General features: G+C 38.6%; 1 protein-coding gene across 2 annotated transcripts in view; it reads left to right on the plus strand.

The window, feature by feature from the left end:
• Positions 1 to 827: 827 nt before the first annotated feature.
• Positions 828 to 26,445, plus strand: part of ALCAM (activated leukocyte cell adhesion molecule) — a 226,963-nt gene continuing 201,345 nt past the window's right edge. Inside the window, exon 1 of one of the 2 annotated variants that reach the window (XM_066240915.1) lies at positions 828 to 1,500. In XM_066240915.1, coding sequence (XP_066097012.1) covers positions 1,428 to 1,500 — 73 coding nt within the window. In that variant the 5' untranslated portion in view covers positions 828 to 1,427. The remainder of the gene's footprint in view (positions 1,501 to 26,445) is intronic. The other variant, XM_066240914.1, reaches the window with a different exon arrangement.

Here is a 26,445-nt window from a genome sequence, read left to right on the forward strand (position 1 = left end):
AAAAATCGCCGCTTAATTCAAAATAAAAGAGACACACGCTCTGGCTTTGTAGACATTGGGAAAATCCGTGTGACAGAGTATGGTCTAGAAATTCCTGGCTTAATTTCCCCCGAGAAAGAGTAAATATTTTTCTTTTTGGTCCTGGGCAGTCCATTCAAGTCATCTGCCTTTTTAAAAAGGTGTGTGAGAGGCGGGTGGGATGGGGGAGGCAGTAGGAGGAATCAGCTCAGTACGTGGGTTACCCCCGGCCAACCACAACCGTCTGTTAACTCCCGGGAGGTGAGTTTCCACCTTTGCCTCCCCCCCCCCCACACACACCACCACCACCACCGCCACCAGCACCATCACCACCACCACCAGCAGCAGCAGCAGCCCCTTCCTTTCTCCTCCGGTCCGCCCTTGCGCCCAAAGTCTGTGAGTTCCCCACCCCGACTCCCCTGCCCCACTACGCTCTAGGTAGGAGGAGGCTGCAACACCACAGCCGAAAAGTCCCCGAGGAGTAAGTCAATCCGATGGCAGTCCTTGGGAAAGAAAAGGGTAATTTGGCTTTCTGAACCGCGACGAGGCTGGGTAAGGGGGGTGAACTGAGAGGCCACAGGGAAGTGGCAGTCCCGGGGGCCCACCCGGAGCGCGTGGCTTCTGTGTCTCCTGCCTATTGGCTCGCGCGCTGCTGGGGCGGAGCCGCGAGAAGCCCCGCCCACTCGGGGGCCCTCCTCCGGGCGAAGTTCCGGAGCGGGGCTGAGTCTCCGCCTCGGTCCTGCAGCGCCTCTAGGCTGCGGAGCTGCGCTCCAACCACCTGCTCGGCGCCGCGTCTCGGGCAGCCGGGAGGAGAGGAGAGGGAGGGGAGGAGGCGGAGAAAGGAGGAAAGAGGCAGCTTACACACGCCTTCCAGTCTCCACTCGGAGCCGCCGGGAGTGCTGCTGCCGCTGCCGCTGCCATCCCCGCCGCTGCTACTGTTGCTGCCACAACTGCTGCCACCTGAGGTGACCCGCTGGACCAGCCGGCCCCTGGTGCCATCCGCGGCTATTCCTTCCCAGAACCGGCTTTTTATGCACTCTGCCACTATTACCATCATTATTATTCCAAGAGACGGGAAATAGCAGACCAGTCAAAAAGAACCACGTCTACCTTGCTGAGTTGCTCAAGTGTCTCCCGGGAAGAGAGGGTCGCCGGTCTCCGCAGAAGCAGCTGGGGGACCCTAGGGCAAGTGCGGAAAGGGAGGGAGCAGGAGTTGGGGGCGCTCCGTGGCGGAAAGTTCCGTGCGGCGAAGACCTGACGGTGCAGCGCCACAGTCCCGGGGACCGTGTGTCTGGGAGAAGCCGCTGCCCCCTGCGTCCCGACCCGTGAGCGCGCGGGCCGCGTGGGGTTGGGAACGACGCCCCCTCCTGCGGCGCGGACTCTGTCGGTGGCTCCCGAGGAGGAAGAATATGGCATCGAAAGTGGCACCTTCCTGTCGTCTGGTCTTCTGCCTCTTGATCTCTGCTGCTATCCTCAGGCCAGGTGAGCAGGGGCCTGGGATCAGCCTCCGGCCGACGAGGGCCGGGGTCAGTGTCCTGGGGTCCCCCTCCCCGGCCTGGCCCCGCGGGGCCGTGTGCCCTGGCGCGTGGGGAGGTAAAGGGACGGCGGTGCGGGCGGAGAGTTGGCCCCGGGTTCAGTCACCTGTGACACACGTTTGGGCTTGGCGGGTCGGCTCAAGTTTGCCCAGCGACTGGCACTGGGGAAATCTCCAGGAACTTGGGGTGCGGCCGGTGTCGGGACCCCGGGGGTCCCCGGGCAGGACTCTTCTAGCTCTCTCCCCTGCCCCGGCGGCTCCTGCCTCGGCGGCGAGCTCTGGCTCACTGACAATCCAGTCCCTGGATCTCAAAGTTCACGTCACTCCGCTCCGGGCACTTTTCCTTTTGGTTCGCTCTCGGAGACCGTGACTACCTGCAGTTTTTCTGTGATAAATCCCCTAGTAACTTCCGCATGGTACGAGGCGAAGAGGCGATGGGAGAGGTAGAAGAGGAGGACTTCAATCGCTCCCTTAAAGTCCTTCTCCATCTTAAATCTTGTTTCGGACGCCCCCTCCCCCATGGTCTGAGTTCTGGACTGAGGGTGGGCAACAGACCCAGCCCGACTGGTGGGACCTCGCTGTGGGGTTTGTGAATTTTTCAGGACCTGTGATTCAATCTCAGATTTCAGTTCTGTTCTCAGCCTCAGAAAAAAAAAAAAAAAAAAGGCAAAACCCCCAACAACTAAAATATCTGGCCGGGAATCCCTCGCTTCACCCCAGGGCTGCCCCGGGCTCTCTCATCCCCAGACCCGCGGGCGGCTGACTCGAGTTGGTGCTCACAGCGCATTCTTCCTGCTCACCGTTACTTGACAGAGCAGCAGGTTTATTTCCTCGTTAAATAGAAAGACTTTTGGAATTTTCCCCCCACCCATTTGAAGTTTTGATTGCTAGCCCTTTGTTGACAGTTGCATGTACGACTCCTACTTCCTGTTATTTCGGGTTCTGTTTGTTCTACTCCTTTCTTTAGTTTGTATCAGTTCCTTGTTGCATCTTGAATTTCTGCACATCCCTTCAGTTGTCGGCAAGTTGAGGCTGAAGAGGAGGTTTGAAAGCCGCTGGATCTCTTCCAGGAACAGGGGGAACGTGAAGTTGGGGGCTAGAGCCTGAGCATAAATGTTTGTGAACTGCAGCTGTGTGTTTGCGGTTGGTAGTGGGGCGGGGGGTGTTCTCTCTCGCGATCTCCTTAAGTTGCATTTCTGGGTGAGGTAATGAGCTCACCTGCTGTTCTGAGGCTGGAGAAAGAGGCATCTGTGACAAATCTCCAGGTCTGGGGCAAGGACTGTGGAACGCTAGTTGAACCTTATTTAAAGCAGGTGGGGTTGGGTAGGAGCACCAGGAAAGTGGGGGAAGAGAGACCCCCTTGGTTTGGCACTGTGTGGATTTCTTTTTTCTTTTTTCCTGATCCCAGCGTCGATGTGGGAAGGAAGGGCACTCACACTAGAACCAAGAGGAGAGAAGGGAGGATGATGGTGATGTAGTTTGTAAAATGCAAAGATCCACACGCCCACAGATGATTGTCAGTTTAACCCCCTCGCCACTTGGAGAGTGTCATCTCACCTCCAACCCCACCCCGGGAGCACGCGCACACGCCCAGTTTCCTTTTCCGTGCCATAGCTCAGGTATTTATTTCAGTGGGGTCACCTTAGAGGACAGGTTTCCCCACATATTTAACTGGTAAAAGGGGAGAGGTTCGGCTTTCAGATCCTCATCGTGGCCATTCTTTTGGCGCGTGGGCTTCGCACCGGTGTCTTCTCGCTTTCCGCGAGCGTCAGGCGGGGCTGCCCTAGGGCTCAGAAGCCTCAGCCCTCGGATCAGCTATTTCTTTGAATTTACCCCGCTGGCAAATGCGCGAAATTTTCAGCCAATGTATTTTAACAAAGGGTTATGGCACTAAAAGCACCAAGTCCGAACTCAGGACGCAAGTCCTGGATTGCAAATACGCCTTCTTATGAGCTCTCTGCATAGCTGAGCCCAGTGGGGATGCAAAGCCAATGGCTGGCTTAGTCAAGGGAGCCAAGTGACTCCCAGCCGGCCGTCCTCATTTCCGGAACAGTTTTTAATAGTGTGTGTCCAGGCTTAGAACACAAAAATTTGAGTTCATGAACCTGCTCCTGCAGGTCTTTTGGTCTGTAGTCATTACGTAGTCATTGATGTATTTTAGGCATGGCATGTTACTTGGTTGGAAGGGAAGGGAAACTATACATGAACCACCAAAACTGAATTCGGAGTTATAAAGGCAATGAAGTGTGTGTTCATCATCCCAGAGAGCAAAGAATCTCATTATTCTTATAGAAAGAGCGTCAGCCTGTGGTGACATTTTGTATTGCTTTTAAAAAGGCGTTCCTTGATTATTTACAACAAGGAGGTGGGGCCCTGCAGTTAACTGTTTCTTCACTTGGGTCATCTATATGCATTCCTGTCTGGAATTTTTCTTAATTGCTCACAGATATAAGATTAATTCCAAGACATAAGCACACTTAAAGGTATTTGTTGTTGTTTGGAAAGTATCAGTTTATCTGAATTTGGCCTTGGGAAAAGCATCAACTCAAATTAATAATGTCCTTTCAGACTACATGTTGTGGGATTATTAATATTTATTAATGAAAAAATAGCAAACTGTTTTAATAGCCAGTAAATATTACTTTTTCCTTGATTTATTTAATCCAATATGAATCACAATTTAATAGAGGACTCTTCGGTAAACTGCTTTTCTCATGGCCTGTCCTCAGGCATGTTGAGCAGGTCATTTGACCTTTTTGGGCCTCAGCTTTCTTATGTGCAAGGAGAAGGGTGGGCTGAAAATCTACTCTCTCAGATGTTTTCAGCTCAAGACTGTTTCTGACTACCTAAGGGGAAAAGCCAATTATGGCAAGACAGAGTCATTTTCTTGTATTTTTCTAATTCTTCCAGACAGCCTGGCTGGATACAGTTTATATAAATTTTGTTTCTAGAAAATGTCAGTGTCCTCCAAAGGCTAATATTCCTTTTATTCTCCTCTACTTTTATAAACTCATCTTAATATCTTGTACTTATTCTCCAGGCCAGAATAGAGCTATTAAAAAATAATAATAAAAATGTCATGGAGAGGAATTAGTCTCCCACTTTCCTGGATAAGAAGACCAAGAAAAGGGTTTCTAGATTTTAAAGAAACAAAAAAACATAAATGTGCCCCGCTCCTCCTGGAATCTGCCTCTATCTAAACTCCATTTATACTTCCAAGGACAAGACATAAGTGATAGGTGATGCTGATATGTTCATGAAACAATGTTTAATACGAACACTATAAAATGCTCCTAAACCAAATTGATTTGCACTATGGTTGTGTGTGCAATATAAAACAAAGTAGAAAATACCAATGTTTCTTTTTTTTTCCAATTTTATACAATTGCAAAATGTTTTCTGGTTAATTTAACAAAAGTTGTATTCTAAACTTTTTCTGACTTTTTAGAAAATTCAAACTATTATTTTGAGTGAGAGAGAGGGAAATAGTGGGACAGACAGGGACAGACAGAAAGGAAGAGAGATGAGAAGCATCAATTAGGAGTTGCAGCACTTTAGTTGTTTATTAATTGCTTTCTCATATGTGCCTTGATTGGGGGGGGGTCCTGTTGAGCCAGTGACCCCTTGTTCAAGCCAGCAACCTTGAGCTTCAAGCCAGCAACCTTCAACTTTCAAGCCAGAGACCTATGGGCTCAAACCAGCAACCATGGGGTTATATCTATGATCCCATGCTCAAACGGGTGACCTGGCGAGCTTGTGCTCAAGCCAGATGAGCTGCAATCAAGCCAACAACCTCAGGGTTTCGAATCTGGGTTCTCAGCATCTCAGGTTGATGCTCTATCCACTGTGCCACTGCCTGGTCAGGTTCAAACTATCATTTTAATACAGAAATTTGGAAGAGAATGATTGCTTACCATTGACTTATTTTTAAAAATCAATAAAAACTTATTTTAATAGTTACATGTATTACCAGAAAATTCTATCTCTTGGATGAGTACTCATGTGTGCTGTCTTTAGCTATGATGTATGTAAATGTTGTGACTTTGAGAAAGTTATTTTTCTGTTGCTTTTTATTTCTAATCTGAAAATTTTTTCTCCTTCTGTTATGCATGTTTCTGACTAGTAATTCCTTGGCTCAACATTTTGAACTTTTCAAGTAAAACTTGCTGTATTAGAACTTTCATTATACTCTTAATAGAATAACACTATTTCACTTATCACTTGACCATTTTATTAAAACAGACAAAATATTTCTTGTATTTTTTCTTCAACTTTTTTCTTTTACTCCTCAAGTTCATGCCATTAAACATAGGCCTTTGTAAAACTGAGCACTAAGATACCAATCAGCATTACACGGTGTAAGATGGCAGCATTTTGTCATACAGTATTTTTTTTTTGTATTTTTCCGAAGCCAGAAACAGGGAGGCAGTCAGACAGACTCCCGATGCGCCCAACCGGGATCCACCCAGCACACCCACCAGGGGGCGATGCTCTGTTCATTCTGGGCGTCGCTCTGTTGCAACCAGAGCCATTCTAGCACCTGAGGCAGAGGCCAAAGAGCCATCCTCAGCGCCAGGGCAAACTTTGCTCCAATGGAGCCTCCGCTGCAGGAGGGGAAGAGAGAGACAGAGAGGAAGGAGAGGGGAAAGGGTAGAGAAGCAGATCGGCGCTTCCCCTGTGTGCCCTGGCCGGGAATTGAACCCGGGACTCCTGCACACCAGGCCGATGCTCTACCACTGAGCCAACCGGCCAGGGCCTGTCACACAGTATTTTAAATGCTTTACAATCACTTTGTCTAATAGTCTCAAACACACACCTCTTTTTGTTTTGTCCATTTATTTTGTATAAAACATCATCAATGAGTTCTAGCTCTCTAAAGACACTAACTCAAGTAGACACATGCAACATAGGTCCCAAATATGCAGGAGAGCAACATAGATGCAACTAGGATAAAAAGAATATCTCTGTGTCTCTGTGAATATATATCATTTACCAACTTATATTTAATTCTTCCAGAAGTATTATTTTAGTCTTTTAAATTTTTTTGAGAGATGATATTGTTTAATATAATTATATAGGTTTCAGGTATATAATTTGATAATACATCATCTGTATAATTTATTGTATGATTTTTTTTTTTTTACAGGGACAGAGAGAGAGTCAGAGAGAGGAATAGATAGGAACAGACAGACAGGAATGGAGAGAGATGAGAAGCATCAATAATCAGTTTTTCGTTGCAACACCTTAGTTGTTCATTGATTGCTTTCTCATATGTGCCTTGACCGTGGGTCTTCAGCAAACCGAGTAACCCCTTGCTCAAGCCAGCAACCTTGGGTCTAAGCTGGCGAGCTTTGCTCAAACTAGATGAGTCTGCGCTCAAAGCTGGTGACCTTGGGGTCTCGAACCTGAGTCCTCCGCATTCCAGTCCGATGCTCTATCCACTGCGCCACTGCCTGGTCAGGCTGTATGATTTTTTTATTGTCAGATTTTCACAAAAGATCGTTTCATTTTTTGAAAAATTTTTTTTCATTTTTCTGAAGCTGGAAACGGGGAGGCAGTCAGACAGACTCCCACATGCTACCAACTGGGATCCACCCGGCATGCCCACCAGGGGGCGATGCTTTGCCCCTCTAGGGCGTCGCTCTGTTGCGTCCAGAGCCCCTCTAGTGCCTGGGGCAGAGGCCATGGAGCCATCCCCAGCGCCCGGGCCAACTTTGCTCCAATGGAGCCTTGGCTGCAGGAGGGGAAGAGAGAGACAGAGAGGAAGGAGAGGGGGAGTTGTGGAGAAGCAAATGGGCGCCTCTCCTGTGTGCCCTGGCCGGGAATCGAACCCGGGACTCCTGCACGCCAGGCTGACGCTCTACTGCTGAGCCAACCGGCCAGGGCCTATTTTTTGAAATTTTAAAATCAAATTTATTGGGGTGACATTGGTTAATAAAATTATATATGTCTCAAATGTACAGTTCTATATCATTTTTGTATTGCATTGTGTGTTTACCATTCAAAGTCAAATCTCCTTTTGTTACCATATGCATGACCCCTTAATTTCATTTCTTACATATTAATAATATATGTGGCATATTAAGAAACTAGCTAACTCACTGTAATAATAAAGTTTTCTTTAAAGTGGTGGGTAATGAATTAATATTTATTTATTACTTTTGGATATCAGTTTTTTATTTTCAATAAGAAATGGAAAAGAACAAAAAATGCCCATCTGTATTTCTCATTATTTTTTATTATGTATTTGTATTATTATTTTCTTCCTTGTGGAGATCAAAGTCAAGACTCAAATATGTTATCTATATTTAAGAAGAGGATTACAGGCTATTTGATAAGGTTAAATCTTATGGTTATTATAAGTATTCCTAGTGTAAAAAGTATTATCATATATTTGGAATTACTGATATTTTTATCCAGCTAATTTCTGTTTAAATAACAAAATTTATATTCTCTCCCTTCTACCTTATTATTAAATACCATCTATATTTTAGCTAGAACTAATGTGCTGGTATATCTACTACAGTACTGGCTTATGCCTGATGTCTTCATTTAATTATATATTAATAGTATTCTATTTCACTCTCAAAAGTGCAGTTTGGATGGCAAATTATATAGTTACCATAATTATTAATGACTTTTCTGTCTATATGTCTGCCTTAAGAGTATTTAACAACAAGACATACATTCTTCATTCTGACCATTACATGTTTCTAACCTTTTTAATTTAAGTTTCAGTTACAGTGAACTAACAATAGGAATTATATGCTCCTTTAATGTCAAGTATAAGAGAGGGACAAGGTTATAACTTTGAACCACAGAACAGTATAGTGAGTGTGAAACATTAAGAATCTCACGGTTTGAAATGGAAACTGAATTCACCTGAGATGCCAGCAGAAGAATGGTGGTTGAAATTCACCTGGAAGCTATAGTTAGCTATGGAGTATCTAGAGAAGGTCTTTTTCAATTTTGTCCTAAAATCCTTTCTTAACCAATTGCACAATTCCCATTCTGTTATTCTGTAAGTTTTCTCAGTAGTTTCCTATCAATTTGGATCTAAAAACAAAACAAAACAAGCATGTCTATAAAATTGAGAGAAACCCTAAGTCTTTTTGTACATGTAAACTATAGTTGTAGCAGTTAGCTATAGTGTCTGTGGTAGACAAAAATATGGCTTGGAGAGTTGGTGCCAAGTCTGACTATTCCTAATTAGGTACCTAGGTGTTATTTGGTTCAGTTATCTCTGAGTGTCTCACTTACTCCAGTGGATGAAGATCACTAACAGTGCAGAAGATAAAGGACACCATGGAATTGTCCTGTTATAGTTAATAGGGAAGATGAAGGGAGAAGTCGTTGGCCATTGTAGTTGAAATTCTTATCAATGTATTCCCAAACATTTTCCCTGATAGTTGGAAATTTTCTGGGTATGGAATTTACTGAGCTTCAAATCAAGCAAAAAACATAAAAAGAGGTCTCATTATGACTATTAAAAATTTGAACTACAGTTTAATAGTTAATGGTGCTGCATAATAAATACATAGTAGTTTAAATCAGCAACCATCTTATGTAGTACATTATTGTGCTGGTTGGTGGTTCAGTCTATACAGTGGGTGATTTTCTGATTTTAGCTAGATGTCTTCATTTTACTAGTGTGATGTGTATCAGCCTAGGGGCCTCCTGGGAGTTAGCTGGTTGCTGTTCAGGAAAAAATGATTCTTCTTCATGGTCTTTCATCTCTAATTTGCTTCCCTAGATTTTATTTTCTTGGTGGAAGCCACATTCTGATGACGAAAAGTTCGAAGCCCAGCTCAAATTCTAGGGTGGAAAAATAGTCTCTACCTATTAAATGAAAGGAGCCAAAAATACTTGACAAAAGGTGTGGATAAAGACCAGGAGAGAGAATTAGGGCCATTCTTAAAATCATTCTACCTCTCATAATAGTGGAGAATGTGGCAGCAACAAAGACCCTTACAGTAGATCCTTAGCCCCATATTCCAATTTACACACTTCTCTTCTAGATCCTTAGGCAACATCCACCCGGCATGCCCACTAGGGAGCAATGCTCTGCCCATCTGGGGCATTGCTCTGTTGCAACCAGGGCCATTCTAGCATCTGAGGCAGAGGCCACAGAGCCATCCTCAATGCCCAGGCCAACTTTGCTCCAGTGGAGCCTTGGCTGCGGGAGGGGAAGAAAGAGACAGAGAGGGGGAGGGGTGGAGAAGCACGCCCCTCCTGTGTGCCCTGGCCAGGAATCGAACCCAGGACTCCTGCACGCCAGGCCGACACTCTACCACTGAGCCAACCAGCCAGGGCCCTTTTCTGTTCTTTTAAACGTAGTTTTCAAGTTTTTTTCACTACAAACAATAGAAATTCTTGGCCATATGTGCAATTATGTTGGTAGGAATATGTCCTGAAAGTGAAATTGCCTAAAGAATAATTGCATTTTTTTATTTGGAAAGAACTTCTAAAATTACAGTTCAAAGAGTATATACCTTATTGTATATTTGAAAGTTGCTTAGAGAGTATATCTTAAAAGTTCTCATTGTAGGAAAATATGTTGTAACTATGTGCAGTGATGCATGTTAACTAAGCTTACTGTGGTGATGATTACTTTGTATTGTGTGCATATTTCAAATCATTATGCTGTACATCTAAAATGAATACAATGTTACATGTCAGTTATGCTTCAATAAAAAAAAGAGCATTTAAAAAAAAAGAAAGGAAAAAATAGAAAAAAAACCCAGAGTGTATATCTTTTAAAAGTTCCAACAAAAGTATTCTGGGATGCCCGTTCCTTGTATTTCTTCTGTAACTCTGTACTATTAGTATAAATTTTAACAAAACCCTGGATAATAGGTTGGTTCTTATTTATTTAAAGCTCATGAGAAATATGAGAATGATAGGAGTAATAGGCACACACTCTCACATGTAAGGCAAGAGCAGTGGATATATTGGTGCCTAATTTTATTACACGTAAGATAGGGCCACTAATGGGAGAAAGTGCATTTCTTATGAATGATTATTATTGAGTTTTCCATATAAGATAGCTAACTTTGAGAACATAAACTATGTAATTACAAACTATATTTTCTTCCATTTTGGAAGATTTATACCCTGTGGAAGCCTTGAGAGTAGTTGATATTGTTTTTCATGTCATAAATGTTTTCTAAATATCTGTGTTAGTTTATGTACAATATTCATTATATGGGTGGTCTAATGCCATTTTATAAAACCCTGCATAATAATTCTTACTAAATATATTTCAGTTTATATTATATTTTAAACAATTCTTCTAAATTGAACTAGTTTGTTTTAACAGACATCAAAAATATTTATAAGCTGATAAAAAGTACCATTTTCTATAAATTTATAAAAAATCAGTGCCATTAAATATGTTTCCCCTGGCCTGACCAGGCAGTGGTGCAGTGGATGGAGCATCGGACTGGGATGCGGAGGACCCAGGTTTGAGACCCCGAGGTCCCCAGCTTGAGCGTGGGCTCATCTGGTTTGAGCAAAGCTCACCAGCTTGGACCCAAGGTCGCTGGCTTGAACAAGGGGTTACTCGGTCTGCTGTAGCCCCACGGCACATATGAGAAAGCAATCAATGAACAACTAAGGTGTTACAATGAAAAACTAATGATTGATGCTTCTCATCTCTCTTCGTTCCTGTTTGTCCCTATCTATCCCTCTATCTGTCTGAATCTGTAAAAAAAAAAAAAAATTTCCCCTGTAGTTTTTGTATCTATTGTGGAAAGGCATAAAATATTTATTTTATACCCACTTTTATGTAGAAAAACCATAACAATATATGTGAAAAGTATTCAATAATTATATGCTCAAGATACAATTTTTAAACAAAGCAACAAATATTCATAAAAGAGTTAATATTAGTTTGCACATACTGCAATTTCATGAATAAGTTAGCTTTTGCCTAGCATTTCGTTTTAAATATCCAAACTGGTGGCATTTGTATTTTATTCTGCAAGTATTTTCTCCACCTGGATGATAAGTATGACACTTTTCAGAAAAACATTTATGTTGGTTATAAGACATAGGTTTTTATTTTTGTGGAGATGTGCCTGGCCTAAATATTAATAGAGATTTTGTCAGATCCAGGAGTAAAATGCAATACATAATTGGATTTTCTCTGTTGGATTAATCCCCTACTGAACCCAAGTGCATGGTAATCTAGTTTTCAAATAAAAATTTTCTTTTAGAAATAATTGTTTAGTATAAGGTAAAATTGCTTTTCTTATCATACTAGGTGGCAAATTAATATCTGTTAATTAAAATAAACCCTGCATCTGCTCAGCTGTTTTTTTCCTTTGCTGATAAGAAATATGTCTTCTTACTAAAAGAAATGACAAAACAATTCAAAAAGAGTAGATTTTAAGGGTATGGCTGGCTTCTAGATTATCATTTTGTAGAAGTGATCTAAAATATTTGGCTAGATGAAATTTGAACTGGCTGAATAATGATATTTTGTAGACAGTATGGCTATAGTTCAATGATTCTTTAAAAAATAATTCTCTGCTTAACTTTTATAGACTGTCAATGTTCACAGATTTCAGAGACTATCAATATAGACCACAGATTTCATTACACAGGAGCTCAAAATCTTGGATAATGGAGCAGACCAATTAGTTTGATTTCTAGCTCTTGTCTCTCTTTTCTTACTTGAGAAATGAGCATAGCAATACTACCAAGTTCATTAGCTATGAATATTCAAAAAAGTTATAATGGACTCTCAAATAATAATTATTATGAATCACAATTTTGAGTTATGTTATTTATATCAGAAAGTAAGTGAAACTACCTTATTTTACTGACTGAAAGATATATTTAAGTTCCCATCTAAGTACATTTTTTGCTTCCAAAAACAAAATTCGAATTCATATTATTAGGATATTTCAGAGACCTAACATCTGTTGAGTAACTCTTCAGTTTTATCAATTCAAGGAAAACAAAAGAGAAAAACACATTTAGAATTACAGCCTAAAAATGTAATTCCTCAAACAAAAACCATTAAGAACAGTCTGACTTGTGGTGGTGCCGTGGATCTAGTGTCAGCCTGCAGTGTGGAGGTTGCTGAGGTCGTCAGTCTGAAACCTTGGGCTTGCCTGGTCAATCCACAAAGAACAAGCAGGCATTCAAAGGCTAAAGCAAAGCATACTGTTGATTTAGATCATTAGTGTAAGTTGGTCAGAGGTAATTTAGGAGTAGGAAAGTGCATGTGTTTAAGACTTTTGTGGACTCTAGATTCAAAATAAGTAGATCATAATCTAAGAAAGTGAGCAAAATAAACAAATAATCTAACAGATTCTTAAATTTCCACCTATCACTCCTCCAATCTCCCCTCTCCTTTGCCATCAAATTGATATATCAAGCTTTGAGTAGAATTTTGTAACTGGCCTGCTTAAAACACTTCAGTGGCTCCCTGTTAGAGTAAGGTTAAAATACCTCTCTCTCCCAACCACTCTCTCTGTAAGATCAATAAATAAAATCTTAAAAAAAAACAACATAAGGACATGTATGATTTAGAAAAATACTCTTAGAAATTGTATATGAATGAGTTTTTGTCATTTGAAAGACATTAGATAGCAGAGAAAAATCATGCAATTATTAAAATAGAGTCATTTTGATAAAATTATGGTTTTAAATACAATGTACAGTTTCTCAATTATAATTCAATAGAGGGAGCTCAACTGCTTTCTGTGTGAGCACTGCAGGATGCTTCTGATGATTATGATTTTCGTCTATTTTAATGGTGAGATTATTAAAATATATTTGTAACATTCATGGTATTTTGGAAATTCAACAATATTCTTTTCTTATTAGTCTGATTTAAAAAATGCTTCTACAAACACTATACATGTTTTAAAACCCTTGTTCTTAGTATTTGTACTCTTGGATAATAAATTGCTAGACAAAATTCAAGTATGCATACTTGAGAAGCATGCTTCATTCTAACATAGGAAGGCAACAAAGGAGTTTTTTTGTTGTTTGTTTGTTTGTTTCTGAAGTTGGAAACGGGGAGGCAGTCAGACAGACTCCCGCATGTGCCCAACCGGGATCCATCCAGCTTGCCCGCCAGGGGGCGATGCTCTGCCCATCTGGGGCGTCGCTCTGTCGCAACCAGAGCCATTCCAGCGCTTGAGGCGGAGACCACGGAGCCATCCTCAGTGTAGGGGCCAACATTGCTCCAATGGAGCCTTGGCTGCTGGAATGGAAGAGAGAGACAGAGAGGAAAAAGAGGGGGAAGGGTGGAGAAGCAGATAGGCACTCCTCCTATGTGCCCTGGCTGGGAATCGAACCCGGGACCCCTGCACACCAGGCCGACGCTCTACCACTGAGCCAACTGGCTAGGGCATATTTTTAATGTTAAATAATGACTATTTTTGGTATTAGTTTTGTGGTACTATTAAATAAAAACAGCTATATATTTGAATAGGAGAAAAAAATAGCTGGTATTTTTCTCAATTACTCTGCTCGTATTTTTAACCAAATGAGTATAGATTTCTATGTGGAAATAGTCTCTACTCACATCTTTCCCTGCCCCAAATATCCCCTTGATTTAGGTAATTCCAATTGTTTTCATTCTAAGTTGATATACATCACCTTTGTGACTGACAGTTCATTTACATGGAAGTATTGTACCGTATGATTTTTAATATCTTTACAGCTTAAAAATTCTAGTATAAAATTATACATCAATTAAGAAATTTTTTTATCAGTTTGAGTGGATGGGAATCAACAACTTTCACTTAACTTCCAATTAAGAAAAAATTAATTTTAATGATGAGCCCCATTTATTTTTTTATTCAAAATTAAAATGATTTGAGTTCTATAAGAAATTACATAACCCCACAAATTAGACCTCATAATTTCTAAACTGCTCTCAGTTGAATAAATGTCCTAGTTCTCTGGTATATTTCAGGATTGCCAACTTAAGACAACTTTTTTTTTTCCTTTTTGTATTTTTCTGAAGCTGGAAATGGTGAGGCAGTCAGACAGACTCCCGCATGCGCCCAACCGGGATCCACCCGGCATGCCCACCAGGGGGCGATGCTCTGCCCATCTGGGGCGTAGCTCTGCTGCAACCAGAGCCATTCTAACGCCTGAGGCAGAGGCCACAGAGCCATCCTCAGCGCCTGGTCCAACTTTGCTCCAATGGAGCCTGGTCTGCAGGAGGGGAAGAGAGAGACAGAGAGGAAGGAGAGGGGGAGGGGTGGAGAAGTAGATGGACACTTCTCCTGTGTGCCCTGGCTGGGAATCAAACCCGGAACTCCTGCACACCAGGCCAATGCTCTACCACTGAGCCAACTGGCCAGGGCTTAAGACAACTTTTAAACATTTGCTATTGAGATTTAAAATCTGCTCTTATGTCAGTGCTTGGGCAGCAGTCTGAAGATTGAGGCCAATAGCTTGTTAATGACAGTTTTCAGCAACTTTTAAATTAAATGTTCATTTTATTGTGTTTACTTTTCATAACAGATTAGAGCTTGAGAATGTGGCTTCTGGGGGCAAATTGTGTGGTTTGTAAACAAGTGTCTTCACTCTCCAGCCTTTCAGCCAGGTGGCATTGGGCACCATCCTTAACCCTTCTATGGTAATAGTACCTATCTCTTAGGGTTGTTAGGAAGGTTAAATAAATTAATACACATAAAGCGGTATGGTTGTCAAATAAACTCTCCATAAATTGTTAGAACTATTACTATAAACCAATTTTAGTTCCACGAGTAGCTATAGAAGAGAGGCCTCAAGTTGTATCAAAGCTATAAAAATGCCAGCTAAGATTTTTCCCATGCCACACCTTTTTCTTCCATTAAAGAAAGGGGATAAGAGTGATATCATAATATTTATTGGGTATAACCTTGAATCAACTCACTTGAAAAAACCTATAAGGTATTCACAAACACCTAGACTTTTGAATAATTAGAATTATATTCAATATGATGCCATTCTCATGATAATGAAACATCATTGCATTGCAATCTTGAATTTTAAATCTAAATTTAAAAGTAATTTTAAAGTTGAAAAAAAAAACATCTTGTGGGCTATAGTTTGCAGTGTCTGAATGCATACTGTTGAATTAGATCATTAGTGTAAGTTGGCCAGAGGTAATTTAGGAGTAGGAAAGTGCTTGTGTTTAAGATTTATGTGGATTCTAGATTCAGACTAAAGTAGATCATAATAATTTAAGAAAGTGAGAAAAATAAACATAATCTAACAGATTCTCAAACTTTTACCACCCTCTAATCTCGTCTCCCCTTTGCCATTGAATTGATATAAGCTATGGAGTAGAATTTTGTAACTGACCTGCTTAAAACACTTAAGTGGCTCTCTGTTAGAGTAAGGATAAAATAAAAATTTCCTAACATAGCATTTAAAGTTCTTCATAAATTTGTTTAACAAAATCTTTCTTGAAATTCCATGCTGTAGCCATATGTCCAAGTCAGCTGCGGCCTTGCAGTTAGTTCCCCATGTACTTTTTCAAGTCATTTAGTTATTCTAGAACTCTCCCCTTTACACCTGCTGCCATCACTCTTCCTTTGCCTGAACAATAACCAGCATCCCCATCTCCAGAACACAATTTAGATTCATGTCTTCCAGAAACCCTTCTCTAAGCTCTCTAGAGTGTCCATCCTCTGGAGTTCCAGAGCTAATTTCATCTCCTGCCTGTTGGCTGTGTATTCTCGTAGCTCTCTCTTAAAGAATTTTTGAGTTTCTGAAGGCATGAGCTGTGTTTTCTTAATCGTTTTCTCTACTCAGTGTCTATTTGGTATATCCCCAGTACACATAGGATGGTTGAATAAATGCATTAATCAAAATTATAAATGCTGATTATTAATGAAGCTTATCTAAAAATGCAAAATTTATTCACACGTGAATAAGAAATACCTATATTGGGACAAATTTTCAATTGCTTTCAGAATTTCAGTTAGAGGATAATAAATCTCCTTAATTATGGTTGTGAGCATGAAAACAAAAAAGCATTTGCCATTTTCTACCCAAGCTGTCCAATGCAATATAAGAAGAAATGAAAAAAAGTTTAGCATAGCTTTTCCTCCAGATTCCAATCCAGGTTAATATAAAATAAAACCTTGACTAACTGCATTCTTCTAGAGCTTCAATAAACATTGAATATTAAGTGTAAGATATTCTAGAAAAATATAGAAATTTATTTAAACTAGTTTATTTTTAGAACTGTAGTTTTTTTGTAGGATAATTATAGGAACACATTCTCAAAATGCAGTAAGTGACTGGTAATATTTGATTTCTCTTAATTTTATTTTTTAGATTAAAACTGTGAATCAGGGCATTTTTCTAAATATGAAAAAAAATAGTATAGAAACAATTTTATGAACAAGTTGATCAGTTATGTAGACAATATTTAATGTATTTGTAGGCCATACCTTGAATGTGGTTAACATAAAATTTAGAGATAATTTGGAAAAAATCTGGTGTTAGTCTTTCAAATTTATTTTTTATCAAAACATTTTAAAAATTAGGCACAAAACAAAAATTATGAAAAAAAGAAATGATTTTATTTTTACTAAAGAATAAAACTTGTGTTCATGAAACTGACTTATCATTTTAACAGGCCAGTATTGAAAACAGCTGTGCAGAATTGAATTTATCACGGGACCTTGTTAGTTGATGGTATTTGATAGTTAAAATCTTAATGAACTTTAAGTCTTTCTGATGTCTCTTTTCTGGGTAAAATAATTTTAATTCTTTTTTTTTTTTTTTTTTTTTTTTCTTTTCTGAAGCTGGAAACGGGGAAAGACAGTCAGACAGACTCCCGCATGCGCCCGACCGGGATCCACCTGGCACGCCCACAAGGGGGCGACGCTCTGCCCACCAGGGGGCGATGCTCTGCCCCTCCGGGGCGTCGCTCTGTTGTGACCAGAGCCACTCTAGCGCCTGGGGTAGAGGCCAAGGAGCCATCCACAGCGCCCGGGCCATCTTTGCTCCAATGGAGCCTTGGCTGCGGGAGAGGAAGGGAGAGACAGAGAGGAAGGAGAGGGGGAGGGGTGGAGAAGCAGATGGGCGCCTCTCCTGTGTACCGTGGTCGGGAATCGAACCCGGGACTTCTGCACGCCAGGCCGACGCTCCACCACTGAGCCAACCGGCCAGGGCAATTTTAATTCTTATAACCTTTCTTGAAGCCTTTTCATAAGCTTTGATTTTTTTTTTCCTTTATTTTGGGTCCTTCCAGTTCTGAGTTTTAATTTTTGTATCATGGTTTTATGGTATCATTTTCCATAGACAACCTCGTCTGTGAGTCAAGTTCTGTCCCGATTTCCTGCAGAGAAATTCTAGTATTTTTCTAACATGTTATAAAAGTTCCTGTTCAGATAAACCAGTTTAAGTACAACACATTGTCACTATTAGCTCCCACTTATTGAATATCTACTATGTTCCATGCACGGTAGCACTTTATAAAATAATGGTCAGTATATTTTTATAACTGATTTTAAGTTTAAAAACTGTACTTTTTTAGTTTTTGAATTACAAAATCTATCTCACTTTCAAACTTTTCAGTATAGAACTTTTGAATGTACTATAGCAAATGTATCTAGAAGTAGAGCAAACTTATTATCAAATAAAGCCAAGTAAGCGGGACTTTTTTATTCTTTTAATATATAGCACAAAACTGGCCCATATCAAAGAACTGTTTACATTTGTTTGGAATCAACTGCACAATAATTCATGAATAGAAGGCCGGCATAAACTTCAGATTTGATCTTAGTTACAGGTGTCCTCTCTTGGTTTATTCACAAATAAAACCCAATTAAATCCATTCTCATTGGTTAGGAACATCGTTCCTCATGCTTAGTTTTGTAAGACTTTTCCCCACATCCTACCTTCCTAACCCTTTTTTTTCATGGTCCCTGCCTCTAAACACAAGACCCCAATTCCTGACGTCCCACAGTTGGCCTATCATTTTATTAAAGTAAATATATATATTTAGTTGCTTTCTTAGTGAATTGTGGATTTAAAAAAATTAAAATTACATGGAAATGTATGTTATACTCTTTCCTATCAAATTAGGCACATTTTTGAGAAGCATGCCTGTTTTTGGACACAAAGCCTCAATTCAGGATACCAAATAACCAGTATGATTGTGTTTCTATGGAGTACAGTTTCCAGTGTTTGGAATGCCATCCTTCTGAACTTATTCCTTTAGTGTGAAAGCAAACATCTGAGGGTAGTATGAGTAGATTACCCAATATACATGATTTTTCTTCAATAGTTTCAGTCTCATTCTGGTTAATATCAGATGAAGTGTGGATATTTCAAATTGACAACTTTTGAATTTTGTCCTCTCTTTTAACCCAGGTCATTTTCCAAATAGAAATTTAGAGATTTTTCCATCAGAGAAATATACTGCTCACAATAATTAGGGATTATTTTATTGCTTCATACTCACTTTGAAATATCCCCTAATTTTTGTGAGCAATAGGGAAGGATAACTGAGCAGTAATTACATTTTCCACAGCAGTATGTAGTAGTCAAAAGGCCAAGGTTCCAAATTAGTCTGTTATAAGAAAGGCAGGCAGAAATGACAATTAAAATAAAACAATCCTCCCTACCCGCACACACACAAAACCCAGAAACCATCCAACGAAGCCCAGAAACACTTTAAACATAAGTTCGTATTTTACTTTACTCTTTTCTTGGCTATTTATTTGCCTTCTGGGAATATTGCACAATCTATTAGCTTTTTCTCTTTAGATGTTTGCAGGATACAGAATGTACCACTAACATAAAAAAAAGTAACATTGGTTCTCACAACAGAACTATTGTGTACCTACTTGTTAACCACATAACTGCATTGCTAAATACAGTTCCTTCACAAATTAGAAAATAAAATGAAAAAGCAGTTACAAAAACAGGCCCTATGTAAACTATTGTGGACAAGTCCTGCCGGCGGTGAGGATGATGGAACATAAAGACCCAACTCCGGGGACCAGGTTCAGTGACTCAGATCCATTTTATTCAGGAAGTAAACTAGCTTATATACATGGGTTCAGCCAATAGGATGTTATAGCATGTCCTTCACAGCCAATGGCTGAAAAGATCAGGGAGCTACGTGGTTGGCACTAAGTCACTTCCTTATAGCGGGCGAGCTTCCTTCCTGGGTATGCTCAGGAGGGTTCTGGGAGCTGGAGTATTCTCACAGCATTGCATCAGTCGCAGCTGCTAGGAATGTGCTCTGCGCTCCACCCACAAACTATCAATACATTTTGCAAACATTATTATTTAGTGATTAAACAGAAAGCATTAATGTTGGTTTATCATTGTTGAATCAGTAACAGTAACCTGTATCATTGTGGAGTTAATAACAGTGACCAGGAACTTTTCTTCTTCATGTGGCATGAATGCCAGTGATGAATGGCAGAGTGACATGGAAGGCAAGATGGAAGATCAGCCCCAGGTGTTAGTTCCACCTTTGTCAGCAGCTCTGGGATTTTGGTTAGTCACTGCATGTTTCTGCTCTCTGTTTCTTTGCTCATGCAATGACAATTATTAGGGTAGTGGGCTTCCTTACATGTGATTGTGAACATTGTGTGATTAATTTAATTTCACTGTCAAATAAAAATGATCTTTACATTGTCTCCTTTGTGTTATTTGTTCTTTTTTTATCAGTATGCATAGTTAAGAGTTAGCCATGTAACATTATGCAAAATGAGATTCCCACTCACAGTGGACCATAAATAAAATAATTGAGCAACAGAAATAAAGAAATACAATATAGTTAAGCATTAACAGAACATGAAATTATGATAGACAAGGAGCAATAAACTTTCCTTCTTATTCAATACTGAACAAACTTCAAGCGTACAGAATTACATTTCACTTCAGCCTTCATATTTTAAATAAAAATGAAGAGAAGTTTAATTTGGTTCAGAGAAAAACAATAAATTGATTAAACCGTATATAATACAGATCCTCTGGGGAGAGGTTAAGGTCTATAGAAGGAAAGAGTAAAGGATAAATGAATACCTGTGATGAGAATGCTCATTCAAGATTCCCTGTGTTCACAGATAGTCCACAATGATAATGACAAAACAAGACTCAATTGCTGGAAGAAAAAGCAAGTTCCTTGACTTTGATTTTGCTACTTTTGGGGAAAACTCAGAGATTATTATCTCTGATAGTATTACAAAATATTATAGCCCCTTGTCTGTCTGGGATACTTTATATGTATTCTATACTCCAGGCAGAGATAGTCTGTCTCTTTCAATGTGGGTATCAGTATGCAAGGATGATAAAATGGAGATTAATGCTTCATTTTTCTTATTTGTAAAGTGATGAAGTTTCTTTTCTTTTCTTTTTTTTTTGCACATATCTAAGTTCCCATCACCGTTTATTGAATAGACTAACTTTACCCCATTGTATGTGTTTGCCTCCTTTGTCAAATATTAATTGATGATACAAGTGGGGGTTTATTTCTGGGCTCTCTATTATGTTCTGTTGTTCTTTATGACTCATTATTTGATGCCAGTACCATCTGTTTTGATTACTACAGTCTTGACATGTACGAGTAGTTTGGTATCAGATAGCACTATTTCTCTAAGTTTGTTCTTTTCTCTCAAGATTGCTATGACTATTCAAGGTCTTTTGTATTTCCATATATCAATAAAATTTTCAAAAATTTATTCTAGTTCTGTGAAATACACCATTGATATCTTGATCAGCATTGTATTGAATCTATAGATTTCTTTAGGTAGTATGGACATTTTAAAAATACAAATTCTCCCTATTCACGAACATGATATTTGCTTCCACTTACTTGTTTCTTCTTCAGTTTTTCTTTAGTGTCTTGTAACTTCCTAAGGGTAGATCTTTTACATACTTGATTAAATTTATTTCTAGGTATTTTATTTATGCAATTTTAAATGAGATTGGGTTTTTGTTTTTTTTTTAGTTTTCCTTTCTAATAGTTCGTTACTGGTGTTTAAAAATACAACTGATTTCTGGGTATTTATTTTGTATCCTGTTATGTCACTTAACTTATTTATCATTTCTATTAGTTTTTGCCAGAATCTTTAGGTTTTCTACATACAGTATCATGTCATCTTCAAATAATAACAGTTTTACTTCTTACTTTTCAATTTGGATGCCTTTTATTTCTTATTCTTGTCTGATTGCTATGGCTAGGATTTTCAGTATTATGTATGTTGAATAAGAGTGGTGAAAGTGAACATCCTGATCTTAAAGGAAATTTTTACAATTTTTGTCCATTGAATGTGAGTTGACTGTTGGTTTGTAATATATGGTCTTAAAAAATTATATATATATTGAGTTCATCGTCTCTGTTTTCAAATTTTCAGTCTCTTTGATACAGTATTTATTTTGTTCATTAACTGTTTTGGGGGCTCATTAAATTACCCACAGTGTTTTTTATTTTTGTTTGTTTGTTTTGCATCTTGAGAACATTATACTAAGTGAAATTAAGTAAATCAGAAAAAGCTAAGAACTGTGTAATTTCACACATAGGTGCAATATAAAAATGAGACTCATGGCCATAAACAAAAGTGAAGTGGTTACGAGGGAGAGAGTTTTGAAGAAAGAGGAATAAAGAGGGACAAATATATAGTGACAGAAAATGATTTGACTTTGGGTGATGGGCACAAAACACAATCAACAAGTCAAATGCTACAGAAATGTTTACCTTATTAATCAATGTTACCCAATTAAATTTAATTTTCTATATAAAATGCAAAAAATAATAATAATGAAGAAAAAATAATTTATATTTACTGCTTTAAAATGAAATGCTTTGAAGATATCAATTCAATCCATCTGATTTAGTGGTCATTTAAGGCTGCCGTATTCTTGTTTATTTTCTGTTTGGAAGAGCTATTCATTGATGTCAATAGGGTGTCAAAATTTCCTACTATGACTGCATTACTGTTAATCTCTACCTTTATGTCCATCAAGATTTGTTTTACATATTTAGTTATTCCTATAATGGGTGTATAAATGTTTACAAGGGTTATATTCTCTTGTGGGATTGAATTCTTTATTATTATACAGTGTTCTCCTTTGTCTCTTACTATAACCTTTGTTTTCAAGTCTATTATGTCAAATATAAGTATTGCTACCACAGCTTTTTATCTCTTTTCATTTGTGTTTAATATTTTTCTCTATCCCTTTACTTTTAATCTGTGTGTGTCTTTTATTCTGTGGTAGGTTTTTTGTAGACTGCATCTATATGAGTCATGTTTTCTTATACATCCAGTTATTCTATGTCTTTTTTTTAGAAAATTAAATGTAACAGGGTGACATTGATTAACAAGAGTACATAGATTTTGGGTAAACATCTCCACATCATTTGATTGGAACATTTAAGCCATTTATATTTAAAGTAATTATTAATAGTTATGTATTTATTGCCATTTTATTTTTTTAACTGTGCTCCTCTGTTTTTATTCTTTTTTTCATTTTTTTTCTTTTTTCTCCTTTTGTCCTTCTTCTCTTTCTCTTAGTCTTTGAAGGTCCTTTAACATTTTTTGTAGTACTGGTTTGGTGGTAATTTATCCTAAATTTATAAAAAACTCATGCAACTCAACACCAAAAACAAACAAACAAAAATACAACTAAAAAACGGGCAAAGGACCTAAATACATACTTCTCAGAGACAATGTACATATGCCAATAGACATGTGAAAATAAGCTTAACATTACTAATCATCAGATAAATGCAAATTAAAAGCACAGTGAGATATCACCTAACACTTGTCAAAATAGCTATTATCAATCAATCAACAAACAAGTGCTGGTGAGGATACCATTGCACACAGTTGGGGGAATGCAGATTGGTGCATACTGTGAAAAACAGTATGGAATTGCCTCAAAAATAAAAAAATGGAACTGCCTATTATCCAGTAATTCTACTTCTTGGAATATACCTAAAGAAGCCCAAATCACTGATTGGAAAGAATATATGTTCATTGCAGCATTATTTACAGTTTCCAAGATTGGGAAAGAAGCGTCCATCAATAAGTGAGTGGATTAAAAAATGTGATATAGTTATACAATGGAATATTATTTGGCTGTACAAAAGGAAATCTCACCTTTTACAACAGTGTGGATGGACCTGGAGAGTTTTGCTAAGAGAAATAAGCCAGTCAGAGAAAGACAAATACCATACAACTTCATTCATAAGTGGAACCTAGTGAACAAAATAAAGTAACAAACAAAATAGAAACAAACTCATAGATATAGAGAATAGACTGACAGCTGTCAGTAGGGAGTAGAATTGGGGGAGGGCAGCTTGATGAAAAATGATGAAGGGATTAAGAAAAAGAACTCATAGGCAGCATTATGGTGATTAACAGATGAAAAGGGAGGCAAGGAAGGTTGAGGAGGGTATCGTGGGAGATTTGACTTGGAGTGGTGAACCTACAATACAATATACAGATGATGTATTTATAGAATTAAACACCTGAAACCTATATAATTTTTATTAAGCAATGACACCCCAATAAATTAAAAAGTAAAATATAAATCAAAATAAAATATAATTCATATTTCAAGTATGATTCAAGACAGCCAATCCAAAGTAATAATGAGAAATGTTCCCAATATCAAGAGTCACTGAACAACAGAAATAAATGGATGCATAAAAAAATAAAATAAAATGAAAGGAAGAAACTGTAACTTAAGAGTCTTTCTGCCTGACCAGGTGGTGGCGCAGTGGATGGAGCGTTGGACTGGGATGTGGAAGGACCCAGGTTCGAGACCCCGAGGTCACCAGCTTGAGTGCGGGCTCAACTGGTTTGAGCAAAAGCTCACCAGCTTGGACCCAAGGTTGCTGGCCCGAGCAAGGGGTTACTCTGTCTACTGAAGGCCCGCGGTTAAGGCACATATGAGAAAGCAATCAATGAAAAACTAAGGTGTCACAACAAAAAACTGATGATTGATGCTTCTCATCTCTCTCCATTCCTGTCTGTCCCTGTCTATCCCTCTCTCTGACTCTCTCTCTGTCTCTGTAAAAATAAATAAATAAATAAATAAATAAATAAATAAAATATTTTTTAAAAAAGAGTCTTTCTGGTTCAAGTTGTATATGATTTTTTTTTTTTGTATTTTTCTGAACTTGGAAACGAGGAGGCAGTCAGACAGACTTCCACATGCACTCAACCGGGATCCACCCGACATGCCCCCAAGTGGGCGATGCTCTGCCCATCTGGAGCGTTGCTCTGTTGCAACCAGAGCTATTCTAGTGCCTGAAGCAGAGGCCATAGAACAGTGGTTCTCAACCTTTCTAATGTCGTGACCCCACAATACAGTTCCTCATGTTGCAGTGATCCCAAACCAAAAAATAATTTTGGTGGCTATTTCTATGATTCAAAATGTAAATACCTGATATGCATTATGTATTCTCATTGCTTTAGGCGACCCCTGTGTTTTGGTCGTTCGACCCTGCTGGGGTCACAACCCACAGGTTGAGAACTGCTGCCATAGAGCCATCCCCAGTGCCCGGGCCACCTTTGCTCCAATGGAGCCTCGGCTGCGAGAGGGGAAGAGAGAGACACAGAGGAAGGAGAGGGAGAGGGATGGAGAAGCAGATGAGCGCTTCTCCTGTGTGCCCTGGCCAGGAATCGAACCTGGGACTCCTGCATGCCAGGCTGACTCTCTACCACTGAGCCAACCGGCCAGGGCCTGTATATGATTTTTGAGTGTTGGAATGTTGGACCTGAATCTTAGCTTAATATTTGATTATAGACATATCCTTCTAGGTAAATTTTTCTTAGGTTAGGAAATCAAACGTTTCTTTTTCTTATAAATATAAAATGGGCATCTTTTGAACTTGAATAATTAGATTCCAAATGGTTCAAACCACTCTCTGTGGATTTTTACCTTTTGAAGCCTCAAAGCCCTGAGACTTTTCACTTAAGATTTAGAAACTATCCATTGAATGCTTATATTAAGAATTTTGTGAAAGAAAAGAGGAAAAAAGAATAGCAAACAAGTTACATAAAGTGGGGAAGTTTTGTGTTATGTCTCTAGGTCAATTTTCTTCTCTGTGAAATGAAAGAAATAATAGTAATTATACCAGAGGTTTGTTGAAAGAATTAAGTGAAAAAATCTTTGTAAAGGAATTATCAAAGTCAATGTTGAGTAGCACAGACTTCAGAAATGCAGCTGTTATTGTTAATACTGCCATTATTGTCAACATCTTAAGCTCAACATTTTAATATATTGTATCTTCTCAAAAAGAAGTTCATATCTGACACATATTTAAATATAACAGAAAGGAGGGAAACTTTTCTATGTAAAGTGGAAAATAATCCCACAATAGTTTTCTTTAATTGTATTTATTAAAAACATAAAAATGAATAGCAATAAAAAAAAAGGTGACAGACCAATTTGTATGGCATGCTTATTTCTACGAAAATGGAATATATATTTAAACAGACAAAATCATTTATCAGGATTGTGTATACATAAATTTTTTTTCCTGAAAAACAAACTTTTAATAATGGCTATTGTTAAAAGAAGAAAATGGAGATAAAAGATAAAAGGAAAGCCTTTTTACTAACTACATACTCTGTCATGCAATTTGTATATTTATATATTATTTAGAAAAAACTACTAGTACAAAGATTATTGTAATATTGGTGCCATTATCAAAACTGTAGAGAGGGGTATACTTCTCAAGTACTAATTTACTCATTTTGAATTGAGAAATTAGGACATTTTATTAAATGTAGTACTATCCATAATTATGAAATTTTAGATTAACAGTTATAGTCAGTTTTGTGTTTCTTGTTTCTCTTTTTTGGTTTTGTAGTATATTTCAGTAAACCTACAAACATACTGAAATTAAAATGATCCTTCATTTTTATTGTTGTGTTTTTTTATAATACTAG

This window comes from Saccopteryx bilineata, chromosome 8 (genome assembly GCF_036850765.1).
Source record: "Saccopteryx bilineata isolate mSacBil1 chromosome 8, mSacBil1_pri_phased_curated, whole genome shotgun sequence".
In the NCBI taxonomy this organism is placed as follows: Eukaryota; Metazoa; Chordata; class Mammalia; order Chiroptera; family Emballonuridae; genus Saccopteryx; species Saccopteryx bilineata.